We start from the raw sequence: 25,038 nt of genomic DNA, 5'->3' as shown, positions 1-25,038 counted from the left end.
TTTCTCTATTCAACAAGAATAATTCCTTCTTAATGCCAGCATCATTATTTAGCACAAGAGTAAAACTCATCCCAACATCAAGGAAGTTGTTTGATTTCTTGTTAAGTGGCAGACACTTTATACAGACTGTGTACAACGTGTGACCCCAAATGATTTCTGAGCCACAGACCATATGTGAAGCTGTGCTATTGACCAGTCAGTCAGTCTTCCATTCACATCCCAGGTGGCTGCCACTAAGATAATAAAAAGGAACTGAAACATAAGGACAGCCTACCCACCATCTACACAGAGGACAAGAATAGGGAGGTATCAAATAATGACAGCCTACACTTGCAAACATGTCATCTTGCACCAGTGAAATTTCTAAGGGAAGAATTATTGCTTTAATAATGCATCTTCCAGAGTTTTACTAAGCTAATGGTTTTCTGATGAATACCTGGCAAAGAGGTGTGGGGAGCAGAGAGGTTCTGGCCTTTCCTGAGCTGCAGAGACATTACAGAACTGTTCTCTTTCACCAGAGGTCAACTGAAAGTCATTGGGCTCCGAGTGCTTGTAGAAATGCTTTTAATATGGGCCAGGAAAGATTCTTCCTTGCCAAATGACAATCTAAGAGACTGAACAGGCCACACTAATGCGACTTCAGCCAGAGTGTTCCTATTAGTTACTCCAGAAGAGCTTCTGAGGAGATACAAAGGGAAAGAGTGAGTGAGAGTCAAGGGGAATTTTCTCCATTGCTACCAGAACCGTTGTTTTTAGAGTGGTTTTTTTTTTTAAGTTACTTTTTCAAAGGGGCTGGGTATCTTTTGAACTGTGTTCTAACACAGTTAGATCTATCCATCACCATAAAGAGAATGGAAGGTTTGGGCATCAGGAAGACAAATGCATAGAGATGAACATGGACAATCACTTGCAGAGACTTGAGGATATTGCGTAGGTTTAGAGAAACAAAGAATGTCTGAGTGGGACCCTAATAAATTAATGAGCAGTGCTTTATAAATAGTGGCACCATGTGCTGGCTTTCCAGTCAAGGTTAAGTGAAGACACAGTGACTTTCTTTTAAGAAGCCAGCTAAAAAGAGAGCTAGTGTTTCAAACAGCAAAGGGGATATTAGCAACCTTGGTTTAATTCCTTCATCTACTTTGCATTTCCCTTTAAGTAAGCCTCTTGAACCCTACTATTGCAAAAATAATTAACTGTACTCACATGTGGAGGTTTAGACCCTAAACCTCCACCTAACCTGTAACTTACAGTGTGCCTGCACTATGAATGTCACCATTTCTTCCTGTGCATTTATATAACAATGCATACAATAACAATTGCAATCCTATTTATATTTCGGTTTGAAGACTTGCGTTATTGCTGTATTGAGTTGATGAAAAAGGCAGGGAGAATACAACTATTAAAGATTCAACTTCTTAAGCTCTATAAACAGAAATACATTTAGTATCCATTAAAAATTTTGTTTTCTGTTTAAATTGAATATTTGTATCAAAGAGGGAAGATATTTCTGTGGTTCAAGACTCCATTTATCTAGCTTCCCAAATCTCACTTTTCAACTCATTCTTTATATGACAATGGGACCAATCAGGAGATCGATTTGGGTCTTAATGTCTCTGTATCAATATCTGTAAAACAAAGGTTATAAAAAGCTCTTCTCAAAAATGCAAATTTGCATAGAGAAGAAAAGAATCAAGGACTAGGAAATCTTCAGAGACAAAAGGAACTGGACTCAGTAAAAAAATCACAGGCAGTGTTATGCCTGTAAAACCCTTATGTCTGACTATGGCAAGGAATGGGTCATTAAATTAGGTGTAAATAAAACTGAAGGCCCATTGATACTAGTAGTGGTCTTTGGAGTGACAATACAGTTGTGAATATCAAGCAGTAAAGTAATTGCTTTTGTGCAGAAATAAACGAAGGGAGGCTATGCATTTGCCAAATGCTTTGTAGCAAAGTAGATGGGATTTTAGTGCTGAAAATCTGCTTGAGAAATTAATCAGCCCAATAAAACTGGCAACAGGCAGACCAATAAACAGTAAAGCATATAAGCAAGTACAAGGTACGTAAGGGTATTTTCTTAAAATGGCTTTCTGGATGTCCAAACAAGAGTTGCAGTAAGAATCTGAAGCCCAAAGTAGACTGTTATAATCTCATACACTTGTATTCCAGTGTTCTTTGAACCATGTAAACATGAGGAACTGAGGGAAAAGGACCAGGGAAAGAGGCATTGTCACCAGTGTGGCAGAATAAAGAATCCATTGAACCAAAAACGTCCTATGCAATATAAAATAAAAGGGAGTGAGATAACTAACTAAAGTAGAGAACGGGTTAAAAAGGACATATCTAGAAAGTATAGGAGGAAATGGAAAATAAAAGGCTCATTAGTGAAAACAAAAATGTTAGTAGATAATATTAATAAAACTACACAATTGCAATCAACACCTCAGGAGCCTTTTTCTGCATATACTGTAGGCAAATGCTACAGCCAGTCAGAGAAAGCCCATCCTCTGATGTCCTTTCTCAACTGGGAAAGGATCTAAATTTATAGACTGAAATTCTGGTTCTATTGATCACTGTGTGATCTTTGCTATTCATTTTGACAGTTTCCAGAGTTTCATCCAACAGGCATATTCCTCTGGGGTAGAGAATTCACTTTAACTTCCAGTCTGATATTAGTATTTATCAGGGAGAGGATGACATCACTTTTCTGTCTCTTAAACCACAGGGGATAGCAAGGATTTGCCTGTAAGCCTGTATTTCAGACATCACTAGAAAGGGCTGTCAGGTTCATCTCCTCTCTAGGCTGCAGTGAGGTCAGTCCAGCAGCTTGGCTATGACTACAGCACCAAATGAATCCTCAGAAAGAAGTATTTCATGTTGTCAGATCATTATTTTAAAAATCAAAGCTGCTTTTTTTTCTCTTTAGAGCAATAACTGCCACACATGAAATGAGTTAGCCAGGTTTTATAGGGGGAATTAATACATTTTATTACCCCAGTTGGTACATTCTGAGAGGCAAACAGAAAAGGCATGATATTGCTGAAACTTTATTTGGAAGAAAGAATAAAGAGGCTTCATTGTTGCTGTTTCCTTTCCCCAGCTGTATCACTTGGCCTAATAGAAGTTCTGTTGCCCTGCCAATGTTGCCTATTTATATTTTATGCTTTCAAAGCTACAATAGCTCTGTCAAAATATATGCTAAGGCAGTTGTGCGTCCTTCCATGTTTGGCTACCACTGTATATGGCTGTCTTCAGTTTGGTGATAACCTAAAATCTTTCCCTATTCCCAATCTTTCACATCAACATTTTCCAGAGGTGTATTTTAGAATTAATGGCTCTTTGTGTCATATAATCTAAACTAAAGGTTTTATCCCTAAAGTTTCACAACAAAATGTATGAAGTGACATAGCAAGTGGTTATGGAATAAACCATAAGTAGAAACTAACTTTCTCTCCTGGCACACAGAATTTGGATTACACCTTGCTGCCTGAGGATTTATATACCTTCAGATAAATGTCTACCTTCTGTGATTCCTATTGATCTTTTAGACCTTCAGATTGTTTTGTGACAATGAGCTCCACGTGTAATTCACTCTGTGTAAAAATCACTGCTTTTGATCAGTTTTGATTTTATTTGCTTTTTGTGTCATTTGAGTTTTTCATTCTAATTATGAATGTAGAAATTGGAGCACCTGGCAATCATTTTACTATCCATGGTTTTGTATATGTTTCTCCTAAATGTAATCTCTTCTTTCTGCTGCCTCTTCCTAAAGAGGACCTTTAACTAATTTTAGTTCCTTTTTCCTAAAAACTTTCTGTTTCTCCCCGGTGTTGGCAAGATGAACATCGGATTTTTTTCAGTAGTCTAGACCAGAGTTACATCATCACAGAAAATAAATATATTCTACCAACTTTTTTGATCATAGAGCTGTTCAGCAAATCTTCCAACTAGGTTTTCCATAAGGGTTTTTTGTTCAGTTCCTGTCTTTCCCCAAAAATCTGACTTCTTGCCACAAAGTACATTTGGATTTGTCAGTATTTAATTTTGCCTTCACTTGTCCTATAGCTTCATCCAGCTCCATTAGTTTCCCTTGTAATTTATCCTCTCTTCGATTTTCTTGAAAAAGTCTGTGAAACCTCTAAGGTTTTGGGTTTTTTTCCTTTACTCTTCACCTGATTTTCCTACCTTATTGCTAAAGTATGACTCACTAGTCACTGTGCTAATCTATATTATTAACCTTTAACCTTTTGGAACATTAAGCCTTACAATTTCTTTTTTGTAGCTTGGTTTGAATAACAACAAAACTTCTTTCTCACTCCTTTCTGACTTCTTGATACATCTAATAGGACCTCATCTTCTCTGCAGAGCTCCCCAGGACATAGTATATATAGCATATGAAACCATCTGCAATGACTTGGACAACACTGAAGAAACCTTTTGAGAAGCAAATATTGTGGAATTACTCACTAGTCAACCTTGCCTCTTTGCCTGGAATGACCATGAAGCATACCTGCTTTGTATGCATTTCCACACATATGCATTTCTTCTAGAGCAGGGTAATACTTGCATATCCCTTCAAAGCCATCCTTGAATTTTTTGAAAGTGTTCCTAACATTAATCTTGTCTATTCTGTGTGCAGAACTGAAGATACCTCTTCAGCATTCCTATACCTCTAGTTTGAAATCCAAGGTTAGCTTCTTTTCAGCTACATAGTCAGAACTCCTTGACCCTCAACATTATCTGTTCTACAATCTCCTAGCCTAAAAGTATGACCTTTCCTTCTTACGCTTAGATGTATAATTTTATCATTGACTATAATAATGCTCCTTCAAAAACCTAAAAGCTAGATCACTTTGTTTGCTCTGATCTTGTTGTTCACTGCATTGTGAATGTTTCTGTTATCCATGAATTAATCACAAGTCAAAAAGTTTTCCTTGCAGTCACCAATTAAAAGATCTCATACTATTAGGCCTGATTCCCTTTCAAACAAACTTTAGAGAGCTGTTAGTTCTGTATTCACTGAAAAAGTGTTTTATTGCTACTGTATAGGTCCATACATTTTTTAAAAAGAAAGCATCATGTCATGTTAAATCAAATATCTTTAAAAGAATTTTATAGCTAATATTGGTTTTGTGTGGCAAGGTTTTGGTAGTCATGGGGGGTGATGAGTGGACTACTGGGGTGGCTTTGGTGAGAAGCTGCTAGAAGCTTCCCTCATGTTCAACAGACCCAATGACAGCCGGCTCTAAGATAGACCTGCCACTGGTCAAGGCCAAGCCCAGCAGTGATGGTTGTAGCACCTGTGGGATAATGTATTTAAGAAGGGGAAAAAAAAAAAACAACAAACAAAAACAACACCAAGAGCAATTGCAGCCAGAGAGAGTAGTGAGAACATGTGAGAACAACAACTCTGTAGTGCAGAAGGAAAGGCAGGAGGTGCTCCAGGCATGGGAGAAGACATTCCCCTGCAGCCTGTGAAGAAGACCATGGTGAGGCAGGCTGTGCCCTTGCAGCCAATGGGGGTTGATGGTGAAGCAGAAACCCACCTGCAGCCCATAGAAGACCCCAGGCCAAAGGAAGTGGATGCACCTGAAGCAGGCTGCAACCCAGTGGGAAGCTTATGCTGGAGCAGGCTCCTGGCAGGACCTGCATCTCATGGACAGGGAAGTCTGGAAGCAGATTTTCTGGCAGGACTTGTGACGCCATGGGGGACCCATGCTGGAGCAGTCTGCTTCTGAAGGTCTGTACCTTGTGGAAGGGAACCATGCTTGGTAAGTTTGTGCACTGTAGCTTGTGGGAACGAATCATGTTAGAGATGTATGTGGAGGACTGTCTTCTGTGGGAGCAAAGACTTTTTTAAGATTTGGTTTTATTTCTCATTATCATACTGTCGTTTGATTGGTAACAAATGAAACTAGTGAGGGTAGTTGGTGAGTGATCTCTCCCTGTCCTTATCTTGACCAAGAAGCCTTTAGTTATATTTTCTGACCCTTGCCCAGCTGAGGATGGCAGTGATCATAGAATCATAGAATGGTATGGGTTGGAAGGGACTCCAAGGATCACAGAGCTCCAACCTCAGGCCTGGATCTACACAAGGTTGCCCAGGGCCCCATCCAACCTGGCCTTGAACACTTCCAGGGATGGGGCATCCACTACTTCTCTGGGCAACCTGTTCCAGCATCTCACCACTCTTTCTGTAAAAAACTTCCCCCTAATATCTAATCTAAACCTTCCTTTAGTTTTAATCCATTGCCCCTTGTCCTGCCATTGTCTATCCTTTTAAAAAGCTGAATCCCCTCCTGCTTATAAGCTCCCTTCAGGTACTGTAATGAGGTTCCCCCTGCAGCCATGATAGACCCCTGGGGGACACTGCTTGTCACCGGACTCCACCTGGACATAGACCTATTGACCACCGCCCTTTGTCTACGTTCTGTCAACCGGTTTCTTCTCCACTGGATGGTCCACCCATGAAATTCACATCTCTCCAATTTAGAGATAAGGATGTGGTGGGGGACTGTGTGTGAAAGGCCTTGCACAAGTGATGGAGAAGCTTTGATGAGCACCTGGCCTCCAGCCTGGGTCAGACCACCACACAGCTGCTCTTAAACTCACCAGGCCTATGGGGAATGCTGGTCAGACTGTGAAGCTGACAATGTTGATGGGGATAGAAACAGAAGAGTACTTTTTATCAGAGTGATGACATGTTATGCAACTTTGAAAAAAAAAAAACAAACCCGGTTTGATTCTTTCCTTCCTTCCTTCCAACCTGCTGTGATAATCCATTTCTCAGCTGAGTCTTGCATAGCTACAATTATTAAGCAGTGATATTCAGGCTCTGTGAGGGCTATGCAATCACTCCTTTTCCAGGTGTCCTTTGGTCCTGACCTCTCTCTGTTCACATTAGGGACCTGGCTGAAGCGCACTGTTGTTTTCTTTGGGAATGAGCAACTGAGTTTTTCTCCCATAAAAATGATTACAGGACAGCAGGATGAGAGAGAGTAAAATCCAAAGTCTCATAGAACAGAGAATCAGGTTTTCTGGGGACTTGTATGTGGGCATAGAAACGTGGTAATTTGCCTGAAATTAATATCAGACAAAAGAAGACATAAATGATTCTACTTAAATATATGGCTAATTCAGAAGGAAAGCAGTTTGGAGGAAGAAATGCAAAAGTAAATAATGGAAAAGTGTTATCATATAAATAGCTTGAAGGCAAAACACCATTAAGAAAGAACTACTGAAACTCCCATTCAGAATTCTTGAGAAAGTTATGCCAACTTAAAATAAAAATGTACTTTTAAAGGATAAACAATGTAAAAACAAGGCCTATTCATAACAGAAAGAGAGCTTTTACTGAAGGAACCAAAAGGAATGGAAGTATGCCTTATTAAGAAAAAAAAAGATGTGACAAGATTTTTTTGGGAACGTTTTTTAAACTATCTGAACCAAAAGATTATAAGTCACTTCTAATTAATAACTTACGTAGATAGTTTTAAACAGGCTGCTGCTTTGAAGATATTCTTAACCTCTATATTAAGTAGTTTAGTTAAATAAATGATGAAATAAATATAAGGCTGCGAAGTTCTGAACATTTATCAAAATGTTTCAAATCAGTGCTGGGCACGCTATTAATAACCAAAGTCACAGGAGCAGGCTATTTTTAACCAAAGGGAATTCTTAACATTCTTTATTATTAGAAATTAAAGTATCTAATTCTGGGAGAAATTATGCAAATCGTGTTGTCTACAAAAGTTGTTAGCAGTGCCAGGTTTTCTCCCATGGCTCCAGAATAGAAAAACTACATCGTCCTTTTCTTTTAAGAAAGCGAGGGTTCAGATTAATGTGGCCTTCACAGCATGTGCCCTGCTCCCTGATTCCTACCTAAAAGTTCTCCATGCCCATGACAAGCATTTTCAAGGCATTTCACAGCTGCGAGGCTCAAGTGCAGTGCTTGTGCTGATGATGGGCAGGAGGGTGACTGGCAGCAGGGGTTTGGGGTGATTGGAATCTGTATCTATGGGAAAGACAAGTTTGTGGGGGATGCTACAAGTTTAGCAGGCTGGAAGCCTGACCAGCTCACACATGATGAGATCCCAGGGAAATCACCACCATCACCATTTACCTCCTGGGAATCAGTCCTAAAGTTACTTCCTTCTTACCCCCAAACAATATCTGTCACAATTGTACTATCCAGTTTTGGAATACCCAAAGAATAAGGAAGAGTGATGACTCCAAGCACATGCAAGTACTTCTCTGCCTGCATTTGTTTCATTGCCTAACACATCAGGAAAGGACAATGTCCCACAGTGTGTGTTCACAAGAGTAGGCTCCCAAATCCTACTGCTCTGCCTTTGCCTACACATCTCAGTAACAAATAGTTCCACAGTGGCCTTAATGCATTATACATTGATTATAATAGCACAAGTATCATTAGACTTTCCTACTTGTATGGGAAAAAAACCTCAGTTATAGATAATTTCAGGCTTTCTGTTATGCCAGAAGTGTATGAAAAGCTGTAACTTTTTTGTTTGGGTTTTTTTTCCCCTTGGCTTTTGATATTTTGAGTGTTAATATAAAACAGTAACATGGCTGTCACTTAAGTTTTAATGTGTTCTATTAAGTAGAAACAGGTGAAAAAGTATCACTGAATAAAGAGAATTCATTCAAACTACTGTAGGGCAAAAGTGAACATGCAACACCCGCAATGCACCAGCAGTAAATAAAAACCACAGAAAATATCAAGAGAAGCAGACCTGTGGAAAGGTCTGCTAAATCAGGTATTTTTGGAAATACAGAAAACAACTGGAAAATATTTTAATGGTGCACCTATCAACTGTGAAAGTAATGGATGACAATGGAAAGCAAGATAATCAAAAGGAGATTTATTTCTGACAGTAGCAAGTTCTGCTTCACTTTTACTGAAGTTAATAGTTTCCAGTTAATCCAGACACAGTAATTTTACTGTAAAACTGCATTACAGGGATTTGAGTGCTGTACTTGACATAGAAATGTAAGATATTTTTAACTTTGAGCTATAAAAGGAAAGTGCAAATATAGAACATCTGTAACTGAACAAAGTCTGAACTGCATCAGCCTTGCAGTTCAGAGAGGCTGTCAGGCTGGGGCTATGGCTGGCAAAAATGGCACCATTGGCTGGAATACTTGGAACAAATCTTAGACAAGACAGTTGAATTTGTCACATAGTGACGTCATCCCATGTAGACCAAAGTGCTGAGAGTGAGTAAATTAAACCTAACACAAAGATAATCACATGCCTGGACAGGACAGATTGTTTTGCGAATTACTTGGGAGAGTCTGAAAGCACCAAATTCTGTATGTCCTTGACCAACAGGATGGCAACAGCACCACAAGTTCAGCTGAGAGGTTGATGCTGTAGCAGAAGACAGCTATGAAGCAAAAAGGACATTGTTATTTTAAGTCTGACACAAGATCACAAGCTCTGGGAGTCCAGAAACATTGTTAGCAGCACATAAAGGCCAAGCAATGGAAAGCAGTCCAGAAACTAGATGTTCCTTAGTTTCTTCTTCCTGTCATTCAAGAGGAACATATGCATGCTTTGGAAATTTTTTTTCTGACTATGGGGTTCATAAGCTATATTGAGTGTGAAATAACACGAAATAACAAAAAGGTATTAGTATCACGATCCATTGTCAACTTGTCTGCTCTGGGGGAAAAAAAAAGGTGTACAGAGAGATTTGTGGAACCAGGTAATTCTTCAAGGCTAATGAGAGCCTAATTTAGTTGCTGACAGGTAGACCTGAGTGACATTCATGCAAAACTGGCCACTGAAAAAGGGCTCCTCACTTTAAATAATTTTAGGAAACAGAGGAATGGAATAAACCGTCACCCATGCTTTGAGGTATGACAGTAAGCACAAGTCTGAGTTGTCTCTCAGTGCCTCAAGAAAGTTCATCCCATGCTCTCACCTAATTAATACCTTCACCTCTAAGCCTTTTGCAGCCCAGTAACTTTACATTCCTGACCAGACTGCACATAGTGTTCTTAATCTTTGTATCCCATTAAAAATAACTTTATTCAATACTAGAAAATAGTCCTAATAGTACAAGAAAGGATAGAAACGAGAAACAGTTCAGGAAAAGATATTATGTTTTTAGTAACAATCCACACTTTAAAACTTTTTAACAGAAAAAAAAAAGAAAAAAGGAGTGCATAAACACATAAGAATAGCAAGAACAGAAACATTTCTAAGTAACATAGATAAAGTACTTTGTTTTTATATTTGGTAAGCACTACAGAGGTACAGGAAAACTTTTGGGTATACATTAGCATGCAGATCCCTCAAACTATGCAAATAAGGGAATCAATCATTCTATGAGTGAATTCCTTCGGCTTTCTAAAGTATATTTTTGCAGCACACATTTTATGAAAGGATCATGAAACACTACACAAAACTGATTACTTAGGAGTTATTTTACAGCTAGGGAAACCAAGGCAATGCTGAGATAGGCCTTCACACAACATCACACAATAATAAAACCAGTGGAGGAAATGGAAAGAAAAGCCAGTATTACGCCCTCCCTTGCTTTGACCATCTCAGGAAAGCTTTAATCTGTCTCAGGAACTTCTATATTTATGCAGATTTAATAGAAGGGTCTCAGAGATCCCTGTGAATCTATGTCCAGTTTTACCTAAATTTTGTAGCAATGCTTATCTGAGAAACAGTTGTTGGTACACAAATCAACAATCAGCACTGGAGCATCTGTGGTGTTAGCAATCATTTTTCAACAGAAAGGAAGGATTTAAAAGACTTTTGTTAGCTAGTTCTTCCTAACATATTACAGCAGTGCACATAGAGCTCTGTAAAATTCCATTATAGCTTAAAGGACACATGCTAATATTTATTATAGCCATTAGGCTTCATGGTTTTGAGAAATGCAAGAATCAAGCAATCGATCTGTGGTACTGAAATAACTGAGTTACTAGAAGAGCTACCTGTTGCTTTACTTCAGATGATAGAAGTCCAATAAGAGTGGAAAATACTTAATCCCTAGTTGTCATGATGTTTAGCTGATTATTATGTTATTAAATAGTGACTCAGCCAGAAGGGTTCATTTGTTTCTTCCTTCTGAAAGAACTGGAGAGGTTATGCAATGAGAAAGCGAAAGCTGAAACTTTCTTCTCAGCACCCTGCTCTTTGTCACTAACATTTCCCCACACGGGGGAGAGATTTTTTTCCCTTCAAGGAAGGAAGGAACACTAAAGATGTGAATGAATACAAGAAAAGCAGGAAACCAACTGTGGCTGTCAATACACGATTTATAGAGCTGTAACACTGCTGTGGTAATATCAGACAGAGACAAAATAACCTGTAAAAATGATTCCTGCAGACCTGAGCTCAGAAATGAAGCAGTTAGCTATGTTAGTAGCCAGCATTTGTTCTGAAGACCTGGTGTTTGAAGAACAAAGCCTCTTTCCTTCCCAGGTTGCTTCCTGCATGGTTGGTTCCCACACTCCAAAATGCATATGAGCAAGGTACAAAAAGGCTGCCAATAGCTTGTGAGGGGAACAGTCTTACCTCTTTCTGCCCTTGCCTATTTCCAACATAAATAAACAGATAAATAATAATTTGCCAACAGCTTCCCTCCTGCTGTAGGGGAATGTTTCATATTTTGTTGGAATAATTAACGGGCTCTTTGTTATTTTCTACCACCATATGCTTCTTTCCTGCTCTGTATTTGCAGTTTCTTGGTCCAGCTCCCAGTTTTGCAGCACTTGAAGTTGAACAGCAGATTGGTTGGGGAAGGTGGGTAGAAGCAGGGGAAGGTGGGAAAGGGGGCTTACACCCTAAGACTGAAAGAAGAACTTAGAGCTGCATAAGGTCAGCTGTTGTAACTATCAATGAAGTAAAAAGCCATCTACTTTTAACTGGGGACCGAGTGGCTCAACGAAAGAGCCAAGCTAATTTTGTTTTAATTATTTATTGTGTTCCAATTCTCATTACTGTTTCAGTTTTAATTGTATTTTTAATTAACTGCATTGATTGTAATGGACTGTACACTTCCCTCATGTAACTTTGCTGACTGGTTTAGAACCCATTTTGGTTTACTACAACATCAAATAAAGAAGGGAGAGGAAACCTCAACTACTGAAAAATAGAATATGGGCATATTCAAGGTAAATGAAGGGTCTTTTCTGCACTTTACTGCTTAATACTGGCACCCATAAAGACTTAAAACAGATTTTTGGTACCAAATTGCCACTGCATTCAAAATCCTTATGATAAATGAATAACTCTGGCTTTGTATGTTTTGCAATGTGGTGACTGTGTTTTCTCCTTGTGGTAACTTCTGGTACAGGGCAATATTTTGTCTTCTGCTGCTGTTTAAGGATAAGCTCTGCTGAAGTGGCAGCAGGTGGCTGTCTGCCACAGCACCACCTCCATCCACTGTGTTTGTGTGTCCCACTGTGGGGCTAGGGACACTCTGGGTCCCCATGGCTGCAGGGCAACCCTGGGACCCATAAAGGCAGGGCCTGTCAGCCAAGGCCTATCCCACCTCCCCAGCTAGGAGCAGGGCAGCTGGGGGGCATTGGAGGCAGCCCCAGTCCTGGGCAATGAGTTCCTCCCTGGGAAGGATGCGGGCTTGTGTGTTGACCAAGCTTAGCTAGGCCCATGGCCGGGCAGGGCAGGGCTGGGCTGTGGGGAGTTGAGACCATCACTGCTGTGGCATCACTGGGAAAGGGACTGATGACCCTGGAGATCCTGGGCAGTGGGTAGGGTGGGGGATGCTTCAAGGTAGTTAAGACCATTAAAGCCTGTTGGTGCCCCTGGTTCTTCACCAGCATCTGTTGCTGTTTCATTTCATCCTGCTGGCTTATAGGCAGTCCTGGTTTTCTTGTTGCAAGACTATGATTCAGATCTGAGTCTCCAGAAATAGGACGTGTCTGGTACTTTCCGTGAGCTTGCAGCACAGCGCAGCATAGCAAGCGGTGCGAAGGTCTGGCCGGCTGCTGTAGAAATAAATGGTTGTGAACCAGTTTTTGAATCCTCAATAGTTGCTCATTTTAACCATGTTCACACAGCAGGTTTTTGTTACTACAGTTATCTAGGGAATAGCTGTTCGTAGAGAGAAATGTCTCTTTATTTTCAAGACAATTGTTGCTGTATGAACAGGCCTAGAATTTATTCCTTACTCTCTTTTGTTTAAAATACTCTTGCTACCCAAGCAGGGAGCAGGAGGCAGAGACTGACATATCACTGATCATTCTTGCCCAACTAACATAAAATATTAATGCTAACAGCTCATAAGCTTGACAGATACGGATGTGCATTTACATAATTTTAGTTTATCTTTTCAGGTATTGAATTCACTGTCAGAAATTGAGAGCCATTGGCCAACAGTTTCGTAACAGAAGGCTTTGCAGGCTATAGTCTGTGAGCAATCTGTTTGTAAGTACTTTACTACTGTTGTATTGAGCTCACCTGATTTTTTTCAACATTAAGCTCTGATCAAGTTCTGGAATATCCTTTTGGTAGTGAAAAAGGAAAAAATTTTAGTCTAGGGACTGAACAAGTTTTCTATGACAGAAAAAAAAGATGTGAAGTTTTTCCACCAAGGCTGATTTTCAGAAACAGAAAGCTTCCTTTAAACTCAATAAGTGTCTGCTTATTCTTGGGAAGTCTGCATTTTGGAAATTTCACGAGCATCCTCTCAAGAATATTACACAGGGGTATAAATATGATACGGTACTTTCCAAACCAGAGCACAATTGGATGTTTTATTTACTCTTTGTAGAGAGATAGTAATGGTATCTCAAAGCAAATGCATCTACTTACTAATACGAAGTGTTATTGGTTCCCTGGAGATCCCAGTCACAACTGGATGAACTACCTTCTCAGTAAGATTTTGCAATCAGTTTTTGTTTTTAATATTTTTCCCAAATTTTCCTGGTTTTCTTATAAGAATATCATGGGAGACTGTTTTAAAGCCAAGATTAATGGCATCTGCTGTTTCTTTCTCATCCATAAGATGTGTTTTCTTGTCATCTAAAACTCCTGGCACTGAAGAGCTTCGTCTAAGAGGGTTAAACTTAAGCTCCTTTACAAAGAGGAAGTCATTGAAGCAAATGTCTGAGCTACCCTGTGAAAATGGCATTTGTTTAGAGCTTTATGAAATAAATATGTGCTTTATAATTATAAACTAGCTTCCCAAATGGGGTCCTGCTTCTCCTTATCAGACCTGAGGTCAAAGTCAGCAATTCCGGATACTCTAAGACATGGTGTTGGGGCAGATAAGATTCATTTCTGAGGCCCACATTTAGTATAAAACCATCCAATCTATCCTGTAACACATAAAATTTTCTGGTCTTGAAATTTCTTAGCCTCAAAGTTTTAATGCTACAGTTTCTGATGTGAGACTGAAATCCACAGAGCACTGAGGCCTACAGAGAAAACAGAGTATTTCAAGTGTAGCTTTGGCACAGTAATGTAATACCGATTCCTTCTTTTCTGTCCCCAAACTGCATGCTGTGCTAGGTTCATATTAAGAAGTGAGCTTTTATGTTACTCAGGTTAGATGTTAGAGAATGGTGGGGAGAGGAGTAAGGTTACGTCTATGTTTCTATTAATTGCATGCAGTATGTCAGTGGCAAGATTTTTAACAGAGCCAAAAACCTTAGAATGGGGCAAAAATATTAGTTGATGACAAGTGAAATCTAATTCTGAGTAACCTCAGGCTCTGGCCAGTCCAACACGTGAATGTTCTTCTGTTAGGTTTCAGAGATTTTCATTATGTTGACCAGACAAAATGGTTGTGATAATTACTGCATATGTCTGTGGGGGAGAGTCACTGCATGCTGAGGTCTTCTGCTTCTGTGATACACCAAAGTCATGCTGCAGCAGGGAAAAAATTGAAATAAAAATCTGTAAACATGACAAGCAAAGGCTTCTGGCTGAAGGAAGAAATGAAAAATGAGTTGAAACACCTTTAAAATCTTTTGTCATAAATTACACAGAAAGGCTTTTAGACTAAACCTGGGCCAGCGAAGAAAGATCTAGTGGTCTTTTCTACCTCCTGCTCTTTTGCCTTCCCTTGTCTGGGTCTGCAGTTTTCAGGCATCTCTGCTGATGGTAATTGCCATAAGCCTGTTTTAGCTTTCATTACTCTGAAAGTACCATTTTTTCTAAAGGCACCCAAAGATAGAGAGTGCAATTGAGAAGTGATTTTCAAACTAAAAGGAAGGGGAAAAGTCATGTTAACAAAAATCACTGGAGAAGGAACACTAAACATATTTGATTGCCAATGTTGCTTTCCTGTGGTTGGTGCCAAGAGATATCAAATCAATGTGAACTGCATGAGCTCTGTATTTTTCTCTGGCTGAGTAGCTACCCCTCTGAAGGCAAATATAAAATTTTGCTGGAAAACAGTTGTGTTCTGGTTAGAGCCCTGAATCCTGTGCAGAAATTCACCATTATAATAACCTCTGTTCCTTTATCAAAACATCTCCCTCCTGACTCACATGTTGCTCCCTTCCTTCTCTAAAAATTGGGGGGAGGGAAGAGAACCCAAGTACAAACCCTAACTTCAAAAAATTTCAGTCTTTGTGGTGAGATACTTAATTTCATTGAAAATACATTCATATTGTCAAGCAGCTCAGACTGTCTTTATTTTTATCCTGTCTTAAATAAATAGCTTACTCTTTTTGAGTACCAGCTTATAGATGTCTATGCTCTGTAAAGAAGATTTTGATCTAATTTGTATTTGATGAGCTGAGAAGCTGTAAATGACCATATGCGTCATCTTGGGAACATTGTAGCTTTATGCACTGTGTTCGACTAGACGAAGGATCCATTAGTGACCCAATGGAGGTGTTTTAGAGCAGGCAAGGAGAACTCTCTAAACACCATCTGCTCATACTGTTGCTTGTAAAACGATGTCACATCTGCTGCTCTAAAAACATTATGCTGATCTCTCCTACAGAGAGTGGCTGCTGCACTCCTCTTAGCAGTGGGGAAAAGGAGTCAATGCCACATTATTGGGACAAGAGGTGTCAAGTTAACTATAGATGAAATTGCACATGGCCTTCTTGACTTCCTAGATCTTGTGACTGTATCATAAATGTCACAAACAAAACCAAGAGGATTCAGCGCTCTATATTTAACTGATTAAGCTGGGTAAATACTTGGATTCCTAGTCTTTGCTAAGCTCTATCTTGTCCCAGCTTGGCTGCTACTGATACAACTAATACTACTGCATGCTTCAAACCTAAAACTGCTAAGTTCTCTCAGAGATTGAGACGGTGTTTCAGATAACTTGAGCAGAGGAAAATAAGGTTTGTCTTTGGTTTCAGATGGAGGTGAGGTTCAGAAAGCACTACCGTTTCTTTTGGCAACAGGTTTTATAGCTTAGAGTATTTGGCTGCCTAACACCTATGATGTGTTATAAAGCTAATTTACCTACCTTGGAATCTCCAAGTGTACACATCTGCATACATTTGCAATACAACTCATTACTGCTGCACCCAGAGTGGCAGTTTCATAATAGTGGTGCATAGGATTAGAAAAACAGTGTTGGTATCAGAAGGAGAGGTTATAATGATGCAATAAGAATCCTTGTAAATACCAGGGAACTGCAGCCCTAGTCAACTGAAGATGTGGCACTTGTTTTCCACATTCAAATACAATTGTTCTGACATGTGATTCTTATACAGGATTACCAGACACAGAGACTGTTTTCAGAGAACTGCAGATGCATAAAAAAAAATGTAACAGAGTGAACTAGTCATAGTTTATATTGCTAGAAACTCAATGGCTTTGTTCACTTGGTGTGATAACAAGTTTAAAGCTAGTAACTCTGAAAATGGCTGTATTCGTCTGATTTCTCTGAACAACGAAAAGAAGTGACCGATATCTTCTCTCAACCAAGTTTTTGGTAAAGGAACTAAGCCATGTATTTTAATACCAATTTTTACAAAATATTTTTAGTCTACTGACAGCTTGACAGTCACCTCCAATTTACAAGTCAGAGCAGACCCAACTTCGAAGCAGTGTCATGTGAGATAGCATGGCAAGGGGGAGGCCAGAATGCCAGGAAAGGTGGCTATGTGGCATGTTTCACTGCCTTATGAGGCTTATATCAGACCTTAATTATGTGATCTGTCATTTACACGTCACATGCTGAAGAACTGAAGCAACTGATATAGCTCTTTTTCTTACCTTCCTCTGGTAACCTTGAGTTATCAGAGCTATGGATCAGAGCTTCTTTATTTCTGATATTGAGGGTAGTTCTGCATTGTACTGCCTGCCTGGCAGAGCAGTAACAGACCAGAAAGTAGGACACTGGAAAGCTTTTCAGGCTGCTGGCTTGATCACTGACCCGGGCAAATCACTTCATATCTCTCTGCTTCTGGTGCCACCTCTTACTATTTCTCTTTTAGCATATTGCTTGCATGAGTCAGTGAAATAATAGATACTTTTCATTATAATGTATTTGAACCTAAATCTTACTTGTAAACATCACTGTACTGTAAATGGAAACTAAAGATTTGGCATTCATCCAAGAACAAAGCAATCACCATTTTTACAGCATGGTGGCAGGCTGGAAGGGCTGAAAGAGGACTGAAAGCCTTCTTGTATAAAAGAACTTTAGCCTAGAGCTGCAAAAATTGCCGTGTTGTCTTCTCTTTCAGTGAGATTTTGTTAGAACTTGGGTGCTCTAGAAACTGAGTTTCTTTATAAGTCGAATATTAATTGTATTTTCTACTGTTAGGGCATTTTACCACAAACTTTGCAGGACAGTCTTACTCTACCTCAGGTTCCTTCATGCCTGGGCAGCTCAAATGTATGAGGCTATAATTTCTAAAGATCTCCACCATCAGAGAGTCATCTCCATGCAAAGGCATTCTTGCAAGAGATCCTGCAGTGAACAGCAGGAGTCCTCATTCATAACAGATAGCAGAAGAATGATCAGAAATTATTATTACTTTCCTTGTTTGTGTTAATGTCTATGACACTTTACTTCAGTAGGCTACCTACCTACAGGGTTCCTTAAAAATTAAGCAGCCTACCTGGATACATCATCAGGATTTGAATCTTCTCAATGTCCTATATAAACGTCTACAGTGGTCGTGCTTCTTTTTTACAATAATTATTGTAATAATAATTTATTGTGAGAGGAATTAAAAGGGGTGTTAGTCTTGCTTGTGCTTGACTCATCTGCATTTATAATGATGCAAGCCTTTGTAACAGGCCTTCTGTCTCAAGAGCAATAGAAATTAAATATGTTGACTGAAACCAGAGCAAGAATGAATAATTTGTTTTCAGATAATTTTTCTTCTTTCTACATGAGGGAATTTAATTGCCTACATGGAGATGAAGTTTGGCCCTTTAGACCATATCACATCAGAGGCAGCATGATTGCATCAAAGACTTTCCATGTGCCTTGTCCTGACAGCTGATTGTAGCATCAACCTGAGCTTGGTGATGAGACTAGTGCAATTCATTTGAGAAATGAAAGACAGACGGAGATGTGAGACAAGCAGGGATGCAGTTATCTTGGTAGCTGTTAGCTTGCAAATAGCTAAGTCAAATATAGAAGAAATTCTGAAACTGGTGCCAAACTAAGCTGAGAAGCCCACCGAATGTCTTGCCACACAGACACAACACTCCGGATTCAGAAAGAATGTGTTCATGCAATGATGCTGTCTAGATAGTAAGCAATTGTTGGTGGTCCTACCCTTATTGCAGTAGCTTTGCATATATGTGGCTAAATTATTCTTCATAAGCATGGACTCCAACGGTTTCATGGCTCTATAAGCATAGAGCAAGGTCATGTTTCTGCCCTCTCACCACCTGACTGATTCAGACATATTTTGTAGCAGCTGAAGTCTTACCTTCCAAAATGTTTTGTAGAAGTGCCATTATCCCAAGAAAAGTTTGGTTTTAAAGTACCACATTGGAACATTGTGTTGCTAGCATCTCAGAGGGGATATTGCAGCTAAGTCATTTGTATTGACCAGGCTTGGCCTTGCCTGTGTGATAATGTCAGGATCTTCTTGCAAAATTCCTTAGGATATGTGTACATATATTTGCAATGATGAAGTTATTAATTGAATACTTTTGAGACCTCTTGCACACAGAATGAGTACTGTTGATAGTTTCTCATAAGATTGAAAGATCAGCTTTTTTAAAAAAAGAAAAAGGACTGCTTTCCTGTGATTAAGAAAAATTCATGTCTAATATTGTTATATGGTCTTTTGTGCAGGCAAAAGTAGATGTGTAAAGATCCCCTCCTAGTTTTGTGTCATCAGCAAACTTGCTGACTCTACACTCAATTCCCTCATCCACGTCAACAATGAATATATTGAATAGTACCTGTCCCTGTACCCCTGAGGGACTCCACTAGATATAGGCCTCCAGCCAGACTCTGTCCCACTGATCAAAACTCTCTGGTTTCTTCCCTTCAACCAGCTGTCGATCCACCTCACTACTCGACCTTCCAGATGACCTGTCCTCTAAGCCGACTCTGATAAGCATGTCTTCCCAATTCTGAGAAACTTTCAGTTGTGTACAACCCTTTTCAGACTTTTTCTGCATTTTTCAGTTTACTGAACCTGCCATTTCTTTTCTGCCTCCAAGTATGACGTAGTCTCAAGTAGTGTACTCATGTTGGTGTGGACTCTTTCATCCATTTAAATTACTTTGCTTTCCTGCATATTTATCCAGTAACTCCAAATTTAGATCAATACAAAGAAATGAGAAATAATTTCATTCTGCTGGCCAGGTTACTAAAATATTCAGATGACAGCAATATCAGGTCCATCGTACTTGGTGATTGGTTTCTATCTATCAGAATTCCCTTTAATTTCCCTCACTAAATGGTGCATCCTTTCTGATACTGCTAGCTTTCTGGAAATTCCTCTGCATAGATAGGTCTACAGTGAGGTTGTTTTCTTTGTGAGATTTCACTTCAGTGGCAGATGTTTGCAAACCAAAAAATACTTGCTGCAACATTTTGACCAGTTTTCAGAAGTCTGAAACTTGAAAATTGTTTTAGTGTTTTAGTGGATCCAGTCAAAATGCATTGCAGAGACCATTCTTGTAGACACTTCAGGGGTCTTCAGGAAATGTAAGAGTTATAATTTTTTTTATTAGGTGTAACTTTTCTAACCTCAAACTTTGAAGCATGTTCTTTCATGCTCTCCAGGATATGTGTTGCTGTACCCCTGCTATCCTGTTTTTGTATCTAAGTCAATGTAACTGGATCCATTTCTTTCTCTCAAATTTTATCTTCTGCATATGAATAGTAACTTGGCAACTAAAACATGAAACAGTTTCAAGCAGGATTCAGTATGCGTATTCAAATGAACATTACATAACCAAGTACTTCTCAAATATCTTTACAATAATGGCACCCAAGACTGCTTGTTCAGTTATCCTTTGTTTCTTACTAGGCATGCTTCGGGAAAAGACTTGCACTAAAAAAAAGTATTGAAGTCAAAGTTTTTGCATGTAGGAAACGTGGTTCTGTAGATGTGGCTGAATGTGTTTTGCTTTTGTTTCCTCCCTACCACTCCCTTCTTTTCTCATCTTGAGCTCTGCAATGTGAGGCATTTTTGTTGAGGTAAAATGCTTGGTAACTACTGTGTTTAGTTTAAATGACTAGATTCAGAGCAGGCTGAGGCTTAAATTGAAGTAGACTGATGCCTGCATTAACTGAGTGGAATTAGAGAGCACTCGGGAGTGTTTAGTCAGTTAGTACTCGATCGGTTAGACATTCCAATCTGTACAGTACAAGCAAGTCCACTGGAAAAGATGCTCTGACAGATGGCTAATTGAAATGTGAAAAAAAGCATATCCTGCCATGGGCTCAAGCTGGAGCCTTCTGACCCCTTTGCAGGACAGCTCCCATTGTGGAGCTGTGACATGACACAGTGTGCAAATTCTCCCAGTGTTTCTTTATCTTCCACGTCTTCTCCCTCCAACCATCTTTGATAGGTGATAATTAAAACATCCAAGGATGTTTTATATAATCTTACCCTTAGGTTGCTGAAGATTACCTGACCTTCTTAAGACTAGGATGTTCTCCCACTTGCTACAGTCCCCCCTGAAAACCAACAACCTTTTGTTTCTTCATTTTAAAATTTGAATAGAGTTTTTAAAGAGTAATGCAGCTGTTACAGCTTCCATTTTAGCAGCAGCTGTGTACATGTATATAGACTTAACCAACAGTTCCTGAATGTTTATTGTTTTAGTAGGATTAAAACTTCTGCTCTGGAGAGATAATAGCATCATGTATTAGTTCAAGGCTTGGCAGCTCGAAATTTTTGACAATGCCATGCAAGCAAAGACCAAGAATTTCCCTTTGCCACCCTCCATAGAAATAAATACCTCTTCCTCAATCAAACAAAGAATTCCATAAAAATATTTTAAACCAAAAATATTTTAGATCACCTTTAGTCTTTTTTATCTTTCCTTGTCAGTTCTTAAGGTTTTTTTTCCCAGAAAACTCAAGAAAGAAATTATCAATCTGGATGTACTAACTCAAGACACACAAACTTTACCTATGATGCCAGAGCTCTCACTAGTACTTGAACACGCTAACTGAGCATGCCTGTTTAATGTAGAGATAGCTGAGCAAGTTCTAAGCTACTGAGCTTGGCTACCTGACCAGTCTGTCACAGTACCCTCTTCACCCTTTTCTGAAGGTACCTTGACTACACATATTGAGTAATATATACATATATATCTCATTGAATTGCAAGAATACCTTCCTTGTTTGATCTTGTAAAGTCTTCCTTTAAGACACCAGACTAAAAGGAATCCTGTTGGATCCTGTCCTGTTGTCTAGTTGGATCCTGTCTTTCCTTTCTCCCACCCTTCCCAGAGCTGGTTTATTCAGCTACTAAAAATAAACCCTCCTTATTTATTTCACCTCAGAGAAACATTTGTGCACACAGTAAAAGCCCACCCAGGAATATAGAAACACCTCTCAAATAGTCACACTAATGCACAAGTACTTGTCACATACCACTCAAAGAAGTGATTTGAGAGAGAGCTCACCATGCTTGTGCTTCTAGGCAGAGACGCAGATTTTGTGGCTGACATTTCTTTGCTTTGAGAAATCATGATTTCTACAGGCAAGCCAGATCTTGTTCTGCATGAGGCACCGTTATCAAATGACCTGAGAGAGGGACTTGTATCCAGGGACAAGGATTTCTCTAATTTGCGACTTCGTGCTCCAACCACAATGTCGTCACTTCTCAGACTCTCTAAGTCTGCTTCTTGATGGATTTTCCCATCTAGAATGTTCTCTTTCCAGTTTTCAGGAGACTTTCTCTTAATATGCAAATCATCTAGGCTTCTCACACTGGATGGAAAGGTATTTTTCAGTTTAGCAGCTCGGTATGCCCTCAGGCTCATGGGATCAAGCACTCTGAAAGTAACTTCATTAATAAATTGAGAGAATTTGAGTTTAGCTTCTATTTTTTCTTCCACAACAGACAATGAACTTGATGATCCTTGACTCACCAAGCTCAAATCAGATGCAGAGGAACTGCTTTTCTTGTGAGTCTTCTTCTGTCTCTGGAGCTTTTGGCTTGCATTTCCCACTTCTGCTGGATATAGAGAAGAGTGTTCCAGTCCGTGGATTTTTTCACCCCCTTTCTGACAGTGCTTTGATCGATGAGGTCGATAGCCTTCATCCTTATTTTTGCTTTTAACAAAGCTTTTAGCTTCTGACCTTGCGTTACCCTGTAACTCAAAGCTGTCCTCACTGGAGCTGCAGCGTTTTGAGTAACTGTTCATTGTCAAATCTCCAGAGAGTTTCCTCCTCACATTGGTCCCTACTTCTGGTATACATGCTGTGGTGGATGCATTGCCTGCTCTTTCTTCAGTCAGCCTGCCAACCCCCTCTTGCTTGGCTGGTCTTCCAGGCACAGCACCCTCTGGCTTAACAGGGGAAATGGAGCCCTTTGACAGTGACTCCATTTATTTTTGTGTCTGTATGTCAGCTGGCATCAGTGAAAGTGGCGTTCCCATAAATCCTTCTCTATCTTGTAAGACAACGGGTATCACTTTGAAAAGCATAACAGTGCAGCGACCACATTTTATCCCATACACATCCTAAGTTATGCATGTGTTTCATAATTAGATCAATAGCACATTCTCATCATTTTAATTAGCCATACTAATGAACAGAATCTATAGGACATGCAAATTTTCCAGGGTATTGAGTGCTTAGTGGATGAGCATAGGCTTTCATTGATCCAAAGCAGCATATAATATATTCCTGTCTGTTGAACTGGAAACCAAACTACCATGATGTAGATCAATTCTCACTAAGTAAAGTCAGGGGTGGTTCTGTTTCAGGGCTTTTTAAAATCCGATAGTAGAGAAGGTCATGCTATATTGTCCTAATTCTACTAGTTTTTGCTATTCTACTAGAAAGTTTTGTGACAAATCTGCTAAAACAAGAAAGGGAAAAAGGGAATATGGTTTTCACTTTCTAACTGCTTGTTCTTGCCATAATTCTCATGCTAAAATTCTCCTTAAAGGTTTGAATCCAAAGTAATATTTCAACATTGTAAATGAATCTGGAGTAGTAATGATGGCTTCTTCCAGTACCTTGCCTGTGAAGCTCATCTCATTCTTTACTGTCTTTATAGACAGGCAAGTTTGAACTGGGAAGTGCAGAGTTTCTATTTTTGCATTGTATATGTAAGTACCTAAACTTTAGCTGAAGTGAGGTTAAGGGCTATAGTCTGAATTATAATCAGCATGAAGATTCAGAGTTTCCCCAATGATGTGATTCAACAGGGACTGACCAGGCAATGAACTGACTAACTCAAACGGGGATTTTTTGCATCTTCTTTTTTTTTTTTTTGTATAAAAGTGAAAGCAATCCATCTAACCCTTTTTGTCTGGTGGGAATCAAACTGATCTTTACATCACTGTCGTTGTCACCATCAAGGCTTTCTGACTGATGAAAAGCAGCAAGTAAACACAAGAGAAGCAAATCACAAGCAGAAACCTGGGTGACCTCCTTTTAACACTGGGACAGGGTGACATGGGGAAGATCCCTGGAAGGGATTGAGGAGTAGGAAAAAGGGGTAAGGAGGGGGAAAAATGTCAGTGAAGAGCACATTCAGAAGTCTCATACATGGCCGACAGGTCAGCAGCAGCCTGGATTGAAATGTAGTTCCACGAGCTTTTGAAGTGGACACTGTATTCAGGTCCCTCATTAGAAGTCACTTTGCCCACTGCACAGAATTTATTGCCTACACGTTGGTAATTTCAGGACTCATTTAAATCATAGCTCATAAAAGCTGCTGAAGTGTTGCAAATGTCTCAAATTAACATAGCAAGTGCATTAATTTTGCAAATAACAGGAGACAAGAAGATCCTTTTAACACGTCAAAATCAAGTGCTTTTACTTTCTGAAATGTTTCCATATTTTCTATGGGACTGTGCTATCCCATTCCATGTTACAAACATTATCCTGATCACAGAGACAATGTGGCTTAAAATACATAAATCCTGTTCACGTTCTCTTGTTTTAGTTGAATTCATTCCTCTCTCACCTGAATGTGAATGGTAACAGTTTAAATGGCTGGTGAATGCTTTGTATTGTCAACACAAAGATTTTCATGACCTTTGCAATGCAATCAGGGAACAATACATCACTACTCTCTTCTTATAAAGCCAGAATTTAGGGATTTTTCAGTGTGTCCTAATACAGACTTCTGAAAACTTATGGTTACTCATTGAAGCAAACAGGATTCCCCAAAAATGTAGCACCTATGCTAACGCATCTCAGGTCTTTTGCCTTCCAGGATCCATTAGAGCTCGGCAAAGTGTGGGTCCTGCAATTTTAATAGACTTTATTAATATGTCTCTTTCAGAAACAGAGTAAGCCTCATTGTTAGAGCCAAAATCTGTAATGGCTTGTACATATTTGGAGAAGAGCTTTTTTATTCATGAGGGATTCGGCTCATTTGTGCATGAACAAAGCTACGTTAACGACAAGCACATATTCAGTTATCCGTTGCCTATGTGCAAAA

At 39.4% G+C, this 25,038-nt stretch overlaps 1 protein-coding gene across 1 annotated transcript in view; it reads right to left on the bottom strand.

Moving 5' to 3' along the window:
• BEGAIN (brain enriched guanylate kinase associated) overlaps positions 1 to 22,801 on the bottom strand; it is a gene marked incomplete at its 3' end in the record, with an annotated part of 129,295 nt that extends 106,494 nt beyond the window's left edge. Inside the window, exon 1 of the mRNA XM_084270481.1 lies at positions 22,040 to 22,801. Coding sequence (XP_084126607.1) covers positions 22,040 to 22,783 — 744 coding nt within the window. The 5' untranslated portion in view covers positions 22,784 to 22,801. The remainder of the gene's footprint in view (positions 1 to 22,039) is intronic.
• Positions 22,802 to 25,038: the final 2,237 nt, after the last annotated feature.

The sequence above is a fragment of the Gallinula chloropus genome (assembly GCF_964237585.1).
Source record: "Gallinula chloropus genome assembly, chromosome: 14".
In the NCBI taxonomy this organism is placed as follows: domain Eukaryota; kingdom Metazoa; phylum Chordata; class Aves; order Gruiformes; family Rallidae; genus Gallinula; species Gallinula chloropus.
The sequence above is the reverse complement of the archived record's forward strand: the minus strand, read 5'-3'. Positions and strand labels throughout refer to the sequence as shown.